The sequence below is a fragment of the Photinus pyralis genome, unplaced genomic scaffold (genome assembly GCF_008802855.1).
Source record: "Photinus pyralis isolate 1611_PpyrPB1 unplaced genomic scaffold, Ppyr1.3 Ppyr1.4_LG4, whole genome shotgun sequence".
NCBI classification, from domain to species: domain Eukaryota; kingdom Metazoa; phylum Arthropoda; class Insecta; order Coleoptera; family Lampyridae; genus Photinus; species Photinus pyralis.
The window spans coordinates 10,614,686-10,634,768 of NW_022170511.1; the positions used below are offsets into that span (position 1 = coordinate 10,614,686).

General features: G+C 36.7%; 1 protein-coding gene across 1 annotated transcript; it reads right to left on the minus strand.

Annotated features, from left to right (window-relative positions):
* Nucleotides 1-18,326: 18,326 nt before the first annotated feature.
* On the minus strand, nt 18,327-19,537 carry LOC116169224. The gene is made up of 2 exons (XM_031485253.1): nt 19,223-19,537; nt 18,327-19,174 (listed from the first exon to the last, which is right to left on the minus strand). The coding sequence occupies exons 1-2, from the start codon at nt 19,514-19,516 to the stop codon at nt 18,488-18,490; spliced, it is 981 nt and encodes a 326-aa protein (XP_031341113.1). The 5' UTR covers nt 19,517-19,537; the 3' UTR covers nt 18,327-18,487.
* Between the last annotated feature and the right edge of the window lie 546 nt (nt 19,538-20,083).

The window sequence follows — 20,083 nt, forward strand, 5'->3', positions numbered from 1 at the left end:
ACTCGTGTAGTGTAAGGTAGCAATGTAATGTGGAAGGTTTGTAGCATGAGTCACTTTTAAAATCCGTGACAGCAACGCCCTCCCTTCCGATTGTCGCGTCCAGAACTAAAAATTCTCGATGTCCAAATCAGTTTCCCTTTTCCTTCGTAAGGTTGTTTATTCTTTACACTATGATAAGGGATATGGAGAAAATATTAAGACAAGGTGAAAGACCAAAGTGGAGGAATCGTGATGGGAAGAAGGAAGATGGTCCCTGGCTTACGCGCATGACACATTATTTGCAACAAGTGAAAAACAGATAAAGGAAATAATGGGAAGAATAGAAGGGCGCTGGGAAAAAAAGGAATTAAATTAATAAATGTCGAAAAACCGAAGATAAGGATTTGGGATGGCGGAAGGTAGTAAAAGGGTGATAGAATAGAATTGGCAAGAGGAAAGGGTAGAGAAAGTAAGAATATGTAGGTAGAATACAAAATGTAACGTAATAAAGGGGTTCGCCCTCAAATAAGGGAATTAAGAAAAAAGGGAGAAATGGTGATGAGACAGGTGTGGGGAATAGAGAGACAATTTCAAAAACGTTTTCAGAAGAAGAAAACACATGTTTGAAGCAATGGTGAGAGGAGTGCTAAAGTATGGAACGAAGAAATGGCGATGGAAGGACGGGGATGAATTACGAGGGCCGTTTTTTTTTTAACCTCCGATCTCATGCGGTGACGGCTAGACAAGTCGCAGGCCCGCGATGTGCGCAGTAGTCGATCGCGCATCTTCCCCACCACAACATATGTCACTGCCGAGTTCAAGTAGCCAGCTTGTGCTGAGCTGCAGTCGCATAAACATTGCCGCGTCTATTGATTCTCCCGTCAAGTTGAGAAGTGTTATTCGTTTCTTGCAAGCAGAAGGAAATAGTGCAGCAGAAATCCATCGGAGAATATGCCGCGTTTACGCAGAAAAAATTATGAGTGATTGTGTTGTACGGGAATGATGCCCTAAGTTTAAAGATGACCGAACTGACGTGCATGGTGAAGGGGTCAAGAACGCAAGTCTGTCGTTACATACGACCTTGTTGAATGAGTTGACAAGGTGGTTAAAGAAAACCGTAGATTCACAATAAGTCCTTTGTCTGTGGAATTTCCAGAAGTGTCAAGATCTTCTCTGCAGTCTATTGTTACCGAACATTTAGGCTACAAAAAGACTCATTTCAATTCACTGGCGGTAACATTTTATGAAGAGGGTATTGGAAAGCTTGTCCACAGGTATACCAATGCCTCAATCTTTATGGTGATTATGTTGAGCAATAAGCATAAGTTTAGGTACATTTTGGTAATAAAACAATTTTTTTCTCTTTACTTGTCTTTCATTTATAGCCCACCGGAGGTTGAAAAAAAACGGCCCTCGTAAAAGGAATACGAGAAAGTACCTACTACACATGGCTACTGTTTAGAAGGATACCAAATGACATATTATAGGAGAAAATAAAAGTGGAGAAGATAAGGGTAGGGTCGGCACAACCGTAAGATTCGAGAAATAGAGAGAAAGGGAAAGTGAATTCGTGAAGCAAGGATTAGCGACTAGAATTTGGTGGGAACAAAGGAAAAACTATTACGAAAGAAACGGATCCGGAGGGGAAGAGTGGACAAGAGAAAAAGGTGGAAGAAGAACAAAGATGTACAAGTTCAACTGCGGAGAGTGAGGATCGAGAATTCGAAAGGAAACGAAAGGAACAGGGAGCTGATAACGGGAAAGGGAAAGAAAAACATTAAAATAGGTTCAGATGTGGAAATGATGAGCGAGAAAAGAAGAAGGAAGGAAATGCAGATTATGCAAAGAGAAAGATATTGTTCACCTGATAATAGAATGCAAAGAAGTAGAAAGAACGGGGAAAAAGAAGAGATAAATATTGGATGAGGGGAGGAAAGGAGAGAGGTGGATGAAAAGGTTATTAGAAAGAAGAGAAGAAATAAAAATGTAATGAAATGTCGAGTGTAATGGGATGTAAAAATTGCCTAAAAGTCTGCTTAAATGAATATTTATCTATCTATATCTTCCAAATGGTTAATGCTAAAAAAACTTTTCAAATGTTTTTTTTGTAGGAAACTTAGTGAGCTGAGTTGATGGTTTCCGAGATATTGAGGAAGAACCGAAAAATAGCACAATGGCGGCATGTTATTATTTTATGTTATTATTATATTATTATAAAAGAAAAAAATTCGTTATTTTTGGTAATAGCCCAGTCAATCTAGACTTATAGTTTCGAAATGTTGTGGACCTCAAGAGGAAGGTCCACAACATTTCGAAACTATAAGTCTAGATTGACTGGGCTATTACCAAAAATAACGAATTTTTTTCTTTTATAATAATTTTTTCCAGATCAACAATCATTCGTTTGTTAGGTATACATATTAGCAGTAATGAGATCCAGTATATTTTAGATGACTGGATTAATTTTTGGTTTTTGTGGTACTTCCAGCAGGTTTTAGTTTAATGATATCATGTAAACGCAATATTGATTTTTTCAGCCATTTCTTTGACGGCCAATCCGTATTTATTTGTATAGTATCCAATGCAGTAAATTTTTCTGAGCTCCTCGTCAATGTTTGAAGAATAGTCTGAAATTTAGTGTTCATTGTGAAAGAGGATAAAATAGGAACACCTGAAGTGACCTCAGAAAAACACTAATAGGAGTAGGAAAAAAGGAACTTAGCAATGTAAGTGCAAAGGGTCTTACTGATGAAATCACAATGGGAAATGTTTCTGACTAAATTGAAACGTAGCGAAGTTACGCGCTGCCTTTCCGATGATGACGTGAAATCGAATTAGTTTATCGTAATTACCACGCCGAATAAGATGGAAGCTACGGTTAATAGTTATTTCATTCGATGAATTTCAAGTGGAAAAGGAGCGGGCACATGGGACTTCACGCTCGCTGATTGCCCACCGACCTCAACATTTACACCGTCCGCCATTTCTACCACGTTGCGGCGAAACTTACGCAAGATGGATCGTTATAAATACATTTAATTAAAAGGTAGGTAGCTTTGGAGGATAATGAAGAAATATCGACAGCTGGGTCATCCCAATTAAGACGGTTCAAATAAATTGGGATGGTTTTTAAGTAAATTTAGTGCAAGGGTGTTTGCTATAGCAAAATTGTTTAAGTGCTTGGACTTGGATTCTACCCTTACGGAGTGCCAGTATGAGAAAAATGTGCTCTATTTGAGATGGAATTTTCAATCACTGATTAATAAGGTTGGTCAGACTAATGACCGACATCTTGTGTTGTAATATTATTTCCTAAGAAATGCCACAGCCAAGCATGTAATCCTTCGTTGTAGCACGTACATTCTCATAATTATAGTTGTAATTTCCATAATGGAAACTGTAAAAGCATCAGCCAGGTTACATTTCGCGGTTTCAGAAGGTCGCTTTTGAGCCGCAGACGCCATCGTCGTAGAATTTGATTGTTATTTCTTTGTTTTTTCTTCTATCAATTTCTTATGCCCTTAGTTTCTCAGGTACGTTCAATCGGATTGCTTTACAGGCTGCTTTCTATATAATCTTTAGTGAAGATTAGTCTACACGTTTCCATTGATAGCGTGTATTCGCGCGAGTTCTGAATCCCATACAGGAATGTTTAAAAACCATCCGGTCTCAGATAAAACGTTGTTCGTACCACGCAATTCTAAGCAAGATCGCTCACTTCACAAATTCCTACGAGCTTATTAATTAACTAGGAAAGTGCTTAATGTCTCAGTATTTTCATAAACAAATTTGCGATGTTTCTATAGTAACACGTTTTTAAGATATCTGCATTATCCACAGAAATATTAATACCTGTCAAACTATTTGCACCATAAGCTAATTAAAATCGAGTTTCGAAAACTCCAAAGAATTTATTACCAAAATTTTGATCAACACCTGAAATAAATTTTGGCACGAACAGAAAAATCTAACATGAAAACTCTATCTGGGTCGCACTTTGGATTCGAATAAACACACAATTTATTGATTGACAATGACAGTAATTTATTCCGAAACACATTAAAGAAATAAAGCAAGATCCCTGTATGAACAAAAGGATTACAAAGCCTGTTTGGGGTTATTATCCCGTTCGTAGGCGGGCGACAATTAAGAATAAAAGAATCTTAAATTACTTTCTTATCCAAATACCTAATCTGATTGTACAAGGTTTGCGATACTAAGCGCACTTAACTCACACACAAATGCTGACAGCTTCTGAACTTTGATATATAACACAGAATTGACACATTTTCGGTGGCTGTTCAGACGGTAGAAACTTTTAAACTATAATAAGAAGAGAACCTTAACGATATGGCTCGCTGTATTACAACTGCTAGCTATTTCAATTCGACGAAACTTTTTCCGTAATCGGAAAACAAGCGTTTAACTTTTCATACAAGTTTGTTTAACTTGCTTTTACACAAATTTATTATAAAAATGACGAACTGCGTCTTCAACTAAACATATAGGGCCGACTGCACGAAAATTAGCGTAAAAAGATGTACACGCCAGCTAGCCATGACGGAACGTCCCTACTTCTCAACATGAAACGCGGAATTGTTCGTATCAGCGACAAAACATGTGCGTTATTTAATTTTCGCCTTATAAAACTCCTTATCTCAAAGAACAGAGAAAACATTTATAAAGTACGCAACCAGATCTATTTTATTCCCAAAGCTTTATCTAAATTGAACAATTTAAAAGCGATACAATTAAAACGAACACTACGCAATTACAAACAATTCTAAAACGTAAAACAAACACTGAAATACAAATTCAAATGAAACGAATTAATTTTTTCTTTATTTCGTAAATAATCCCCCATATTCACTTAATAAATTGAAATATGCTGCTCATATACAGGGTGCCCCCTGATTACTTTTGGTGTTTAGGCCGAAATAATGTCTAATGACGTTAGTTTACACTATAATAAATAGGGAGATGGAATACATGAAACTTGAAGGAGGCGTGACCAAAGCTCGCAAGAATGAGGTTTGAACACATTTGTATGGAGGGGTGAAGAAGGTTCAACGCAGGCCTGAGGGATGCTCGTAGGACAAAGGCGTGAAAGGTCAAATAAGGTGTGAATGTGTTGAAGGGGGCGTGAAAAGGTTTTTAATAGAAGAAGTGAAAAACTCCCTTCGAATAGAGCGTGAAGAAATCTCAAAGAAAGCAGGAGGGAGGGCAAAATGAGGCATGAGGAAGGGCGAATGAAAGGTTTACAACAGGTGCGAAGGAGGGTCCTAAAATGCGAAAAGCGTACGGCAGAGACTCAAATGAAGTATACAGGGGATTAGAAGGAAGCGCGGAGGAGTCTGCAAAGAGTCTACAGAGGGCCAGAAGATGATGTGTAAAAGTCGCAGGGGAGGACAATTTGATACAATTTGGATGGAAGAGTAAAAAGCGAGGTTTGAAGGCTAGCTAGAAATGTGGAGAAATCTCAAAGGAAACGTAAAGAAGGACAGAATTAGGCATGAAAAAGCAAGAAGACTCCCAGTAGGTCTGCACAAGCCACAGCATTCTAAGCTGGCGTAAAAATGGCTACAGGGAGGCGTGAAGAATGCCTGCGTGGTGAATGCAAGGGGCTCGAAGTAACAGTGAAAAATGCTGCAGTGGGGCGTGAATGAAGTTTGAAAGAAGCGTGGAAAATTCTAGATGAGTTAAAGAATACCCAATGGAGGTGTGTAGGAGACGTGGAGGACGTGTGAAAAAGACTTGAAGAGGTTCAAAGCAGATGTGAACAGATTTCGAAGAAAACGTGAAGGAGGGATAAAGTAGGTATGAAGCAGATTTGATTCAACAACAACAAGAAGGCTCGAATAAGACGTGAAAGAAGTTTAACGTAGGGAATGTGAGGAAACCTCGCCAGAAGTGCGAAGAAACCACTCAGCAGGTGTGAAGAAGCCTCAATAAATGCGTAATTGCTTAAAGAATGTACGATAGAAAATCGAAATGGACTCGAAGGAACGTGAAGAAGTTACGAAAGGAAAGAGGCGTAAAGGAGGATAGGCGGAAGTGCGAAGGTGACCTAAAAGGGGCTCTATTAAGCAGCGAAGAATGTTTGAAGTAGTCATGAAGAAGGATAGAAGGAAATGTGAAGGATTGCTTGGATATAGGAAGAAAGGAAGAAAGAAAAGGGTCGAATGGGGGAGGTTTGAAGAAGGCCAGAAGGAAGCGTGAATAGTCTCGAGTGGGGTGTGTAGAAGTGTCAAAGAAATTGTGAAGGAGCGTTGTGAAGGTGTGTGGAGAAATGTGAGTAAAAAACTGAAGAGAAGCACGCAGAAACTTAAAAGAACTGTGCAGTGAAGATATCAATAAGTCTCGACGGATGCATGAAGAAGTTTCTGAAGGAAATCTGAAAGAAGGTAGGAGATGCGATGAAGCCTCGAAGTAGGGGTGAAATAATGTCGAAGTAGGCATGACGAAGTCTGTAATGAATGGTGATGAGTTCTGGGAGAGGACATAAAGAAGGCTTGAGGTTCGAAAAAGCGTAATGAATCAAGGGAGCGCGAGTGAGGTATGAAGAAGGACTGAAGAGCGCGTGAAGGAGGTTAGATGGAGGGTAAGATGAAGGCGCGTGAAGAAGTTCCAAAAGAGATTTGAATAAGTTGTTAAGGAGGCATGGAGGAATTGCGATAGGGCCGTAAAGACATCTCTACAAATGCGTGAAAAAGAAAAAGAGAGGTGTGAAGAAGTGGAGTAGTCCCTAAGGTTCTGTGAATAAGGTTCGAAGGAGAAGTGAAGAAATTTTTATGAAGGCGTAAAAAATTTCAAACAAGGCCTAAAAAGGGCGTGAGAAGGTTTCGAAGAAGGCGTGGAAAAGTCTCGAAAGAGGCGAGGAGGGGGCCTGAAGGAAGGGCGAAAAAGGTTCAAGGGATGCGCGAAGGAGGTTTCCTATCTTAAAACAACGCCAGTAAAATACAAATTAAACAAAATGAAACTGATGTAGGCAAAAAAAAGTATAATTTTTTTACTCAGAGGTGGATATCTTGACAAATCTGTTTAGTAACTGAGTGTTTCCATGGCGATGGCGTAGCATGTAACCATAATGTTACCATTGAATTTAGTTACCTTCTAAAGTTCTAATATTCTCTCCAGGCACTTTTAATTTATTCTGCCCGACCTCCAATGTGAATACTGCTTTTTAAATGGGTACAAACAATCGTCAAACCAAATATATAGAGTGTTAATGTTATGTTAACACATAATTCATTTTACAAATTTCTATAGGCATTTCACAAATTGAATTAACACATTCGTAAAAGAAAGAATGTAAAGAAATCGAATGAATTATCTTAACGTAAATTCAAAGATGTTTGATGTAATCCTAAGAACACTTATTTGTAACTTATGCATTTTATTGCTCGATTCCTCAGTTAAATCTCTTAAAATGGAGGATCATTGAGTTTTAACCGAGCCAAACAGCTTAACCTTTCAATTATTACACACCTTTCTCGAGATTCTCTGGATGGTAATGGAAACTTAACTGCATTTCCTTGTACATATCCCAAAGCAATTTCCTTTTAGCCAAGTCCAAGTGTAATGCAATTCTCGTTCTTTAGACGAGGGTTTAATGACATTAGTAGTCTATGTAATGCAATATTTTTTAGATAAACACTAGAAAATATTTTCAGATTTGAAGTCGAGCTACAGCACCATTATTTCTCCGTTGATTTATTTATATTTATCTAAATTGTGGCTCTGGTGAGTACCAAGGCCAGATTTATATTGTTTTGTTAGATTCAGTGCCTAATTTTGAGAGAGAACCGTTAGGTACCTCTTGAAGTAGGCAGTATTTTTAGGGCATTTTTGAAAAAAATACGCTATTATATTCGTTATCGGTGGCCGGCCGGCTGTCCGTGTGAGATATCAGCAACTACAATAGCTAGAGACTTCAAGTTTTCACTAAAAGCTTTCTGCTATAGTGTAGATGTGCAAGCTCTAGTCTATTTTGAGTTAAATTACTTGTAAGATCGATAATTTAAGAAAATAATTTTGATATGGTTTTCGGAGGTGCTATAATTTTACCGTTAGATAGCGCTACCAGTATAAAAACTTAGCTATTTACTTTGTGATTTGTTTTACAAAATAAAGACGTACCCTCAATTGAAATTAAATAAAACGTAGCCAAAATTACTCGTGAGATCGATAATTTTAAACTTCGCTAATAAAATACTGATCTGTATTACCAAAAATGGGCTACCTATAATCACAGATTAAAATACTCCAGATATATCACGCCATGTAAAAATATGCTGCGCGAAATTTGGATTTCACCGCCAAGTGTGTTAAATCCAAATTAACTTTCTAGTACAGTTTCAAACCCAAACATTAAAATTAAAAGTTCATTCTTAGTTAGAAAGATTTCTGCAACGTTCCTATAGCAGAAGAGAGAAAAAAAATCTTTTATTTATATAACATAGGTAATACCATTAAATTCAATGGTAATACCTAAAGGTATAGTGTTACACCGTCTGCGATAAAATGTTTATCATTTATTCTTTGTAGTGAATGAACTCCACTTTATAGTACGACAATCTCACAAACAAGTTGTAGCTTTGTTTATTCATTTGCAAAGGTTGTAACTAGTAGAAAATTGTTAAACATAGCGGCTGGTTATTCCTAATGTCCTCAATGAGTTAATATCTGATATCTATATAGGATGAAATAATACCTATTATTTACTATAGGTACCTAATTGTTATTTAATATGGGTTTAATGTTTTGAAAAATAAGTACGGTAAATGCTTGTTATTTCAAAAAATCCATACTGGCGTACGATCGTTTTAATATACTTTCAGACAGCTGGCTATCGCGCGATGGGCGATGAAATGCTGTGCGATGCGATAAATTCAAACCTCCGTTTATTTTATGCGATGCGATGCTACTTTGGGCGATGGTTTGAAATTCAAGCAAGTTTGATTGATCACCAGTCATCGCAAGCGAAGTATGGCTTTATTAACGAGCCCTAGCGAGTTTATAATTTTGCGGTGTCTGTCCGTCCTAGGGAGTGCAATCCCGCAGCAAAATCTCCATCCCGGTATTTGCGGGATTGTTAGAAGTTAATCCCGCGGGATCCCGGTATTTGCGGGATTCCGCAAAATTTTATATAAATTGGCAAATAAGCAATTCTGTGCGGTCTGTATTAAAACAAATCGCTAATTATCACAATATTTAACAAAAAATTACCTTCAGCCTAACTTAGAGCTCAAAAAAACCTCACCTGTAAAGCACAAAAGGTGAACTAAAGTGCCTCAAAAATCATAGTAGGTACATTTTTAACGAAAAAAGTTTAACAATTATTTAAAAAATAACTTCTCCGTTATGAGTTTCATTAACAAAGTAAACAAGAGTCGCCCCTTGGTCGACAAATTCCTCAGTCTCGCAAATCCCGCGGGATCCCGGTATTGCATTCCCTAGTTCGTCCGTTAGCACGATATCTCGATAACGAATGGACCGATGACAGTAAAATTTAGTACAGGGATTCTTTATCAAATTTGTAGATCGGAGTTCGTGAATTGGCAATGTAGCCCAAAAAATAAGGAAGCCCCTTTTGACATCTCTGTGAGTTATGAACCGAATTGCATGAAATTCAATATGCATATAGATTTAGCTATATAAAACGCAATTCCAAAAATTGAGCCTAATCGATCAACATTCACAATGCCCTTTTCGCATCTCGACCATTTATAAACTGAATTGCAAACTTTTTATTTATGAAGGTATTTAAATGAAATTTGATACATGGGCACTTGGAATAAAAGCAAATTTAACGCCAGTTTCAAAATTTGGTTTTGCGCATGCGCAGTGCCAACTTTCATATTTATGGAAGCAATTAAATGAAATGTCATACAATTACACTTTAAATAAAAGCAAAACTAACATCAGGATTAAAATTTGGTTTTGCACATGCTACAGCCATACCCAGGAGCTCGTTTTCTATATTTGTTTATTTGATTCTCAATATAATTAAATGTGTCCAAAGTCATTTGAAAATACTTATTTTACAACAACCGATATCAATTTCACAAAAAGGTGATAAAATTCACAAAATACCGTTCCTTTCATATTGATGTATTTACCAATTTACGATTTTATCCGGTTAATTTGGATTCTACCACTGCGCCTTTAATGAGCCTGTCTTTGGAAGATTTTGTGAAGTCTTCCAATCGGAACTGTTTTTCACAGATTTTTTTATTTTTTAATGAATTCGGTGACAGTGGAATCAGATGTGTAGCCCCTGTAAAGACGTGCTTTTTTATCTATAGGGAAGATTTATTTGATGATTGTATATAATTGGGCCACCGTGAAGTTGGTCACCAAAAATGGGCGATTCGAAAATGTATAAGGTACCTACCTGTTCAACTTGATGAGAGCTGAGCGCCCCAAACAAATTCTGCATAAATCCCCAAAGATAAATGAATTACCTTCTTCAGAATTCAGTGTAGCAAAACTTGTTTGGATGATTCAAGGTATCTCTCCCGTTTCTGGAAAATCCGGTTCCAGAAAATCACAGCCGGTCAACTTCATCATAGTATACCGAAATGATTTCGGAAAACCTCCGGCGATTAATATACCCTTCTTCTAAATTGAATGTAGGTATCACAAACCAGCAAAGCTCAAAATTAGATTGTTTGCATCGAAATCGATGACATTTAAGAACAATGTCGGCAAGCTTTTATATGTGCAACATTTAAAAGTAGGAAATAAGTCACGCAGTAATGAGAAAGTGAAACCTGAAAACCTCAACCTCAACAAACATTAACAAATGACAAAGTTATCTTCGGTTCTGCAAACGAAATTGATACACACATTACACATAGCGAATTTTTTATGCCGTTTACTTAAACTGCGTATAGTATTTTCGATAATATAACATTCGATTCTCGTATATCTCACCACGTAGAGTAGTTGCGACACAACAATTCGTTTGAATTAAGGATTAGATACCATTCGTTCATTTTCGAACCACCAATTTTTCACGGCGAACTTCATAGCAGCATTAATTGGTAATAGTTCATACTATCAATGAAACTAAGAAGAACTAACCAGCATTATTAACCCAAACGCGGCACAGGTTTTCATCCTTAAAAGGAAATCCATACATTTTTAGATTGGGTTCCACTCGTTTTGAAACACCACATTGAAAGTATTGACAAACATTTCCTGCTTTGGCCATTTTTATAATTAACAAGTATCTAGGTATTTAAAACAATAATTGTAATAATAGACTATTTAAAACACAAAAATACGTCTTTATGAAAAGAAAAGGTGTATATGAACTGTTCAAGTGTTAAGCTTAAACACCGTGTCTTTTTTTATATCCCTTAACGGTTAAGTAATGCGATTCTCTTTAAACCTTTATTCAAAGTTCATATTCGGCGTCCCACAATAAATGGTTACACAATGCAAAAACGGAGGAGCTCCGTCTCAGCGAAAATGGCCCACCTCATGAAAATGTATTTTTGAATAAATGGTGTCATTCCGTAATCCGTTGTAATCCGTATCCGTAAAAAAATAACGAGAAAATTTATTTGCAAATGTCCTAACTTTCGTAATTATAATATGCACCTGAGATGGGATATCCTGACCTACAGATAAAGTGTTTTGACTTAAGGAAATATGATATTCTTTTCTTTAAATCATTTAAATTACGCATGCCTTCTCATATTTATTTAACAGTATTACAGTAGGTACAGTTTCCAACCATTCGTTTACGATGAAAAAAGTGCATTTACGAGCTAAGCATTTGAACATTTTACGGCAGTAGCGCTAGCAGACGGATGTTTTTTCAGCGCAAACATTTCGTATATCTCATGAGCCGTCTGTAGTATTTTGTCTGTGCTATAATCATGCATAATATGCGGATACTTGTTTTTATAAAAAGAATTGAAATCGGGAATTCATTTTGAAAAATTTAATTCCTCTCTTCACTAAGAAATAAAAGCAGTGTTAATTTTGTTTAGCACATCTCAAGAGGGTGACTGTCATTTTCAGCGTTTACGTTTAATGAAAGTTTTCTTGCAGTTGGTAGCGTTTTGTTATTTAAATTAATTTCGGACAATTTTATTCATGGGGATTATGTAATTGAAAACAAACAGAGGATTATTCCATTATATTCACCCGCTAAAACTGATTTTCCAACTTTTTAAGGTTTCAAAGCCATTGCTGGTGAAACTGACGAATCTATGCCATTTGTTAAATGGGAAAATCTTGCATTTGTTTCCAGGAAAAGTTGACATAACCGCACCTATAAAAATATAAGATAAAATTGCTTTCAATGGTAGAAATCTATGAGATTCATAAGCACCCGGGAATTTATCTGAAATGACTAATGCCTACTTTTTTAGCACTGCTTTGAAAAGTTTAGGTGTGGGTAATTAAAATGTAATTTTTAAGAGTTTTTGGAAGCTGCCAATTTTCGTGCATTGTAATCCGTGTATTAGGTTTATGCGTCAATATTAACTTGGCCCTGAGTTTCCCAAGATCATGGCCTTGGACTTTGTCACAAGGTTGTTGCTTTGGACTTTTGTCAGTCATGCCGTGGTGTGGTTTGGAGGGAGGTCATGACCATGAGTTATGGTCCTAGGTCCTGGTTTTGGACTTTGACTCAAGGTCGTGGCCTTGGGATTTCCCTGGTTTCGTGACAAGGTCGTGCTTTTGGGATTTTCGCGACGAACATGGCCTTGGTGTATAATGTGTATAGTTTTCCACAGCACACCCGTAAGAGCATTTTGAATGGGTGTAAGCGACCGTGGTTTCAGTTGGTAACGAGAGTCTACAGTTTACTTAGAAAGTTAAATATTGATAAGAAATGTACCGACCGCGTATTGGCATTCTGTACTATTATTCAGAGCAGCTCTGGTCTGATTCGCAGTGTACTATGGCTTCACATTATGCGCAATTTGATAATAAATTATATACTGCGATTCAGAGCACCGATATGGTTTAGAGTTCTGAAACACTGTATATAATGGGTTTCTATAAAACACGTCATACACTTACAAAAAGTGTGTTTTTATTGTTCCCTTTGCAAGAAAAAAGTATATTTTTTGTTGTTTGTGTGTAATCAAGGTTCTCAAACTGCACTAAAATGATCTATAAAGAGGCATTGGTTGAAATGTGCCACGAAAATAAGTTTTCAATGATCGTATATTTGGAACTAGTAGAACATGGATTTAAAGCGAAATTTTAAAAAACGGGTGAAGATATTAACAGTGTTTGGTGCGACAAGTGCTTAGCTGATTTTAGTAATAAAACAAACACGACACCGAGCACTAAACCATATCGGCGCTCTGAATCGCAGTATATAATTTATTATCAAATTGCGCATAACGTGAAGCCATAGTATACTGCGAATCAGACCAGAGCTGCTCTGAATAATAGTACAGAATGCCAATACGCGTACCGGCCACTTAGTTTTAGTGTTACTATGTAAAGAAGAATAACCATTAAAGATTTTACACGTAGGTTCGGCTCGTATGTTACAAGATTGAGAAATTAGCCACTATTATTAATTGCAAGGTCTATCTACAATATGTATTATTTACCTGTTATCAAAATTCAAAGCCCATTTAACAAAAAAAAGGTATTTAATTCCTTCTGATTTCTCAAACTGTACGCTCAGCGAGAGTAAATTGACGATCGTTAACGTTTGGAAGGGTTTGTCAGTTTAAAATATTCATGAAGTAAGTGTTTTTCGAGATATTTCCCAAAAGCAAAAGTTAATAAATAGCGGCAATCTTCTAACTAAAGTGACTTTTCACACAACTTGCCAAATGGGAAAAGTATATCGCTAACTCGCGCATATCAACGTCAAAGCAAAGGGTGAGCGAAAATCCATAATATAAGCCGAGCTAGAAAGAGTGACGTTATGTTAACATTAAAAGAGATGGACGACACTTTGGTATGCGAATGTCTCCGAGAAATTGCATAGAACTATAACTGTTTAAAATTTGAAACTTTTCCCATCGTTCTCTATTAACACCAGCGGTTTTAATTACAACTGCTACACTATTTTAGTCACCCGACCACAATTTCGCTGACACAATTGTAACTAAGTAGAATACAAATGTCAGCGTTCATCAAAACTTTATCATTGTGCTAGAATTAAGGTTTTGGGTTTCGCCGTATTAAGAATAGGGACGGTACATCGCACACAGCATTATGCGGTGTATATCAAGAAGAAGGGATGACATGCGACATTCTACTTTAACCATTATAGGTAAATATACTATAAATTGTTGTGACATTTTTGATTCGTTCTTTAAAAAGAAACTCGACTAACGCGTAAAGAGGTTTTTTAGGTAGATTTCAATGATGTTATTCGGTTTTTTTATAAACGTGAGGTGGTTTTTTACCGTGTACAGTATACAGTAAGTTGCCGTATACAGTATAAATCGTTTTTTAAATTTATTTAAATACAAACACAGAAAAACCAAAAGATAGGGGAATTGACAACACGGCATACAAATTGTGCAACCTAAACTCCACCTAGATATTTCACAAAGAAAATCGATGTAGATCGTAATGTTCATGTAGAAAAAAAGGATTAAAAGAGAAGAAAAAGTCAAGGGAAGTCAAGGGAAAGGAAATTTCTCAACAATATCGTTGCAGTAAGGAAAAATACTTTGCGTGACCTCTAGTGGCAGAATAATACGTAACGAAATGAGATCTGTACCGATAATCTGAACTATCGAATTTACAGAAAGATATACAGATGGCGTAAAGACTATTAGAAGTAACTATGTGATTTAAATGGCGAAAATATTGTAAGTCAAAAAGCATCATTGATTACCAATTCAGTGTAAAACTCAAAAACCTCCTCAAATGGTTTTTATTTAGAGAACGGTTACCCTCAGGTTTACATTGCCATCCCGCTACAAGCCTTTCGCGCAAAAATTTTTCGTCGGCAAGCGGTTAAAATTGTTTTTGTTTTCTGATCGTTACTTCGAGAGATCCACACGTTTTTTTTCTTCTCTTAGTTTTGGGCATTAGGAGATTATCGGGTTTATCGCACAACGCATTTAAATCCCATTCGCTTACCACTCACTTCTTCCTCGCTCATACATCGCTAATTCTGAATTGTAAACGTAACGTGATTAATATGAGTCTCTCTGTTTACAATAGCTATAACCTTCCGAAAGGATATTGCAATATGCGATTAAAATTCAGGAACATTAATTCAGGTCTTCTGTAAATACTGTCGATGTAGGTCACTAGAAATATCACGTGATGTCTTTTAACTCAAAACTCAAAATGGCGCTGGCGGTCCTACGTAAATATGCGATGTCATGCGTATTTATCAAAGGATACCGGTGCAGGTCGTAATATTCACCGACCGACCACTAAACCAGAAAGAGGGAACAACTCCAAAGAAAATACCCAAAATAAATTCTTTCTCAGATAGACATAAGTCAAGTAAAGTAAACGGAATATTAAACTTCACAAATGAACATCACGAGAGCAAAATCTTCTCTAAAGGAGTAAATAAGGCCCACGTGAAAAGTTAAGGAAAATCAAGAGAGATCAAGATTCGGGTGACCTCTAGCGGGAGAATAAGAAAAATTGAAAAGTGAAAATGTTAACAACAAAACTAACTACAACGAACTTGCCCGCGAAATATACAGATCGCGTAACGAGTACTAAAAGAATTTAAATTTAGATGTTGAATTGAAAGAAGAAAAGAACCTCAACTCATATTTTTTCCAGTCACAAAGCGTAAAATTTAACCAGTTTCCTGATGCTAGCAATGTAAGGTAATAGCCATTCTTAGAATACCCAAGACTCAAAGATTTAGATTTTAGGCAGGTGTCTATTGTAGCTTAAAATGAAAACTGAATTAAATTGAAATTAATTTTGTTTAATAACGTTTCGTGCAACGTTGAACGTCCTCTTGGTTTGGTTGACTGACTGAATGCGCTCTTAGTATGTTAGGAGTAGTTGGCACCGTCGGTATTAAGAAAATATCACTTTTGCTTTTGTCGTTGAAATGACGTTCTGATTTTTGCGAAAGATGTTGATATATAAAGTGGAACAATTCCAGAGCCATCACGCTAAAATTGTTTGAATTATTTATCTATGCGTCTTTACGTGAATAGGGCATGGTTGTATCATTTTGGAGGTAAATTTATTTTTATAGGATTCTTTAGTTGTTAATACGTTTCTTTTTGGGTTATTGCCATATGTTTTAATTTAATTACATCTATTTCTCTTTCTTTTACCTATATCGAAAACCGAAACCCATTTATTAATGGGGTATATAAGTTTGAATTAATTGGAATTGGGTCTATTTTGGCAATGGAGTTTTTGGATGTATTTTTTCGTACGGTACGGGCATTGGGGTGGTCGTAATAAAGAAGTACCGTGTCCTGGATGAAATGCAAACACTCACTTTCGAATTGAAAATTGCGACCTGTCGGTTAGATGGAACTGATCTAACGCACTGTATCTAAGATCGAAGAATCGCTACGCAAATGTTTATCTCAAATACTGGAAATTGGAAAGTTGCAGGTAACCTGTAATTATTTTTACCCAAAATCGTCCTGAAACCTCCATTTCTATGCCTACTTTCTGTCAGGAAATTTTAGTTTCATCACAGAGGCAGAGCAGACTACGTTTCCGACCGCTTGTCACTTTACCGGCGGCACCTGTCACATTGCTAAATGTCTATAATTACTCCTGTCATCACTGATAGATTTACATTAGTCAAAAATTGTATATAAAAATTTAAATTTTATATTAAAATACGATTTCAGGTAAAATTTAATACAAAACTCGTCAGTAAACTGACATTACTTGACTCGGAAATTAAAGTGCTTGGCCCCACATTAAATATCTTCCACAATAGTTTGTAAGGGGGCATGCTAAGACTAAAGGGGTTTACTGAAATAGAAATACTCCATTTTATAAAAATGGTGTGTTCCTTTAATTCATTTTCAGGGGTGGTAGTACCAACGCTACGGACGAATGCAAACGAAACAACTTGAAACGAAATGCAAATCCTACAATCCAATAACGTCTAAATGGTAAAAATGTAGGTACCTACACGAAATGTCAATCAAAATAGGAGCGATGTACGGAATTATTAATCTCAACGTTACCTTCGCGTGCAGTGTTGATCCCAGCGGCGTGAAAAATTCTAATTCGAGCATAAAACTCGACAGGCACGCAAGCGCCACTCAATTGGCGTGGGATATATAAACGTTGAGAGATACAGATTTTGTTGCTGATTTTATCTTTCATTGACGTAAATTCTTTCTGATGTCGCGTCTTATAAACTTTGCATTAACACGCCGTGGAGCAAACGTCTCATTCGCGTCTTTGCGGATTTTCACAAACCTTTGACTTAAAGAAGATGGAACTCTTTTTCATTTCGTATGATTTTAGTCAACATTATTTACTTTTCGTCATTTTTGTGACGAATAATCCTAAGCACCCTGGAAAGCGCAAACGTAAATTATGGGGAAAAGTTCGAGGCAATAGATGCTCTAAGCGCTTTAAAGTCACGACCGATTCTTTTCTTTGCTATAAATTACGGAAGCATAGAGTCATTTCTCACTCATTTATAGATCTAGTTGTGAATGTGCACCACCTATTTGGGAATTTACAGATGTTTATGTTCTATCTGGTAATTTAAACACGTAATCGGTATTGTACAAATGCGCGTGCGCAATTCAACAGTATATTTTTATAATACTGGGACCGATACCTACAAGAAGGAGGGCACAGTTAACCGCCTCCATAGTTACAGCAATTTGCAGAAAGGTCTGTAACTCCAATATTTGCGCATTAGCAGTACGCGCGAGAAAGAGAAGTACAAAAAAAATCGGTGAGCATAAGAAGAATTGCCTGAACTTTGTCTGGATCAGCGTGTAATGCAAAACATCGACCACATACCGTAAGTACTTGAGCTCCGCACGACAGAAATAACATTTGTCTCGGTTCACGAGCAGTCCTGCAGCAAGTAAATGATCAAAAAAGTGATTCAAAATCTTTAGTTAGTGCTACCACATCTCTCAAAGTATACCAACACATTTGGTTGAAGTTCGGAACCGCAAATATTGTCAATAATGCGTTGCCAGGTCGCGGGAGCGTTAGTAAGCTCGAAAGGCATTCGACAAAATTGATAAACGCCGAGTATTGTAAATACAGTATAAGAACGAGAAGACTGGGCCATTCCAACTTTCCACTAGGCAGACTGAATATCTGACGAGCATCGCGCAGTTTTTCTTGGATCGTGGAAATGTAGAGTACAGGATAGGTGTCTTTGAGTGTACTAATCCTCCTGAAACCTTCATTTTTAGTCGATAGTCGGAAAAATGGCATATTATTGTTTTGTTTATGTCATCACAAAGCATGTGATTTCCGTACTGTACGGGAATCTTAATTCCTGTACAGTACGGGAAAATATCTATATTCTTGTGAGCATGAAAAAATAAAAGAACAGTTATACACGCAAATGAATAGTTTATTGCCTATTAATATGTACATTAATAGTACAATTATTGCAGGTTCCAATCAAATTTGATAGTCCAGTCAATGTCGACTCTACTTCATAATTAATTGAAGAAGTGGACTCCGTATTTGTTTTGGAGATGGTGCTAGTAGAGACGCCAACATTGCTTGCACCCTTACACTGAATATGTGCGCCAGAAATTGAAGTAACTATTCTCTCTGCCACATCCATTTTATTTTTTAAGGATTCTTCTATATATCCTTCCGCCACATTCGACGATTTCCAACCGCCGTGACGTTTTAAAACAGTCAAATCTGCACCATTATCTACCAAAATTGTCGCAGATGTCCTTCGAAAACAATGTCCCGTGTAAAGGTTTGCATCGGACAGTTTCAAAAAGTTAGCAACGATTTGTGGAATGCTGGCAAATGTATGCACCCCCACTACTTGCTTAAATCCTTTACCATTATGGTATTTGAAGAAAAACCTATTGCAGTGAAAATTGGATGGTCGAACGGCTGCATATTTACGGTATGTTTCTAAATAAGTGTCGTTTACTATAAACGACCGTGGTTTATTGGTTTTGTTGCATGGAATCTTCACCAGTAGTTGTGAACCCAAATCCTCAATGTCCGTAAGCTTTATGTTACATAACTCCTCTCGCCGACAGGCGCCATAAATTCCGAAAATTACCACAACCTAAAAAAATTAAATTATAATCTTCAGGCCTTTCAATTAAAATCTTACTTTAGCCATGAGGTAAGTATCATCTGGAGCGTTCATCATAAATTCTCGGATTTGTTCGTTGGTGAAGACTTTCGACTTCTTTGCTTTGTAACCCACGGATTGCTTTTTCAAATATGCTCGCAGTTTGTTATATGAAGTGATGTCTACATTTTGCTTTAACATAAGAGTGGCCTTCAACATGGAGTAATTTGCCCAAAGTGTTGAGGGTTTCATCTTTTTCGACAAATCAAGAAAATATCCGAGTACCACATTTTCCGAAAACGAATAAGTTCCTTTACTTGATCTATATTCCATAAAACGTTGATAAGCATTTTCATACTTCCCCTCGATTTAGTTGGCAACAGATTAAGAGTAGCTTCATTGACTGCCTCCAAAACTTCAGGTGGTGTTCTACAAAATAAATCTTCATCAAAATTACCATCGATATCCATTTTATATTAATATTGCACATCAACTAATTATAAATTCACTCAAACGAAAAAATTTTCGATTTGTTTACGTCATGTCCATGGTAACGTTCAAACAATGCATGCTCGGAAAACAAACTTGATGTTTGCATTTATTAATTACTGTAAATAAAAAAAAGGCGCCGCCCGGGTTCGATCCTCGCACCTATCGCATACAAGCCTAGACTAATGACATTAGACCAAATGACAATTGGTGAAAATTAAATTTAGTTTGAAATGGTATATTTGGTGTTTTAACTATTGGCTATCGACTAAAAAATAGTATGTACAACACGTAGGAAAAGTATATTCCTGGACTCTGATAGTTGTAAGCCTCGGCTAACGCCTCGGCTTACAATCACTATCATCGTCCAGGAATATGCAACTTTTCCTACTTGTCATACAATCTACTATT

Coding starts and splice junctions, on each gene's coding strand:
- LOC116169224 (XM_031485253.1), bottom strand. CDS start 19,516: ATGGAATATAGATCAAGTAAAGGAACTTATTCGTTTTCGGAAAATGTG. Junction 19,175..19,222: donor ATACTTACCTCATGGCTAAA/GTAAGATTTTAA, acceptor TAATTTTTTTAG/GTTGTGGTAATTTTCGGAAT.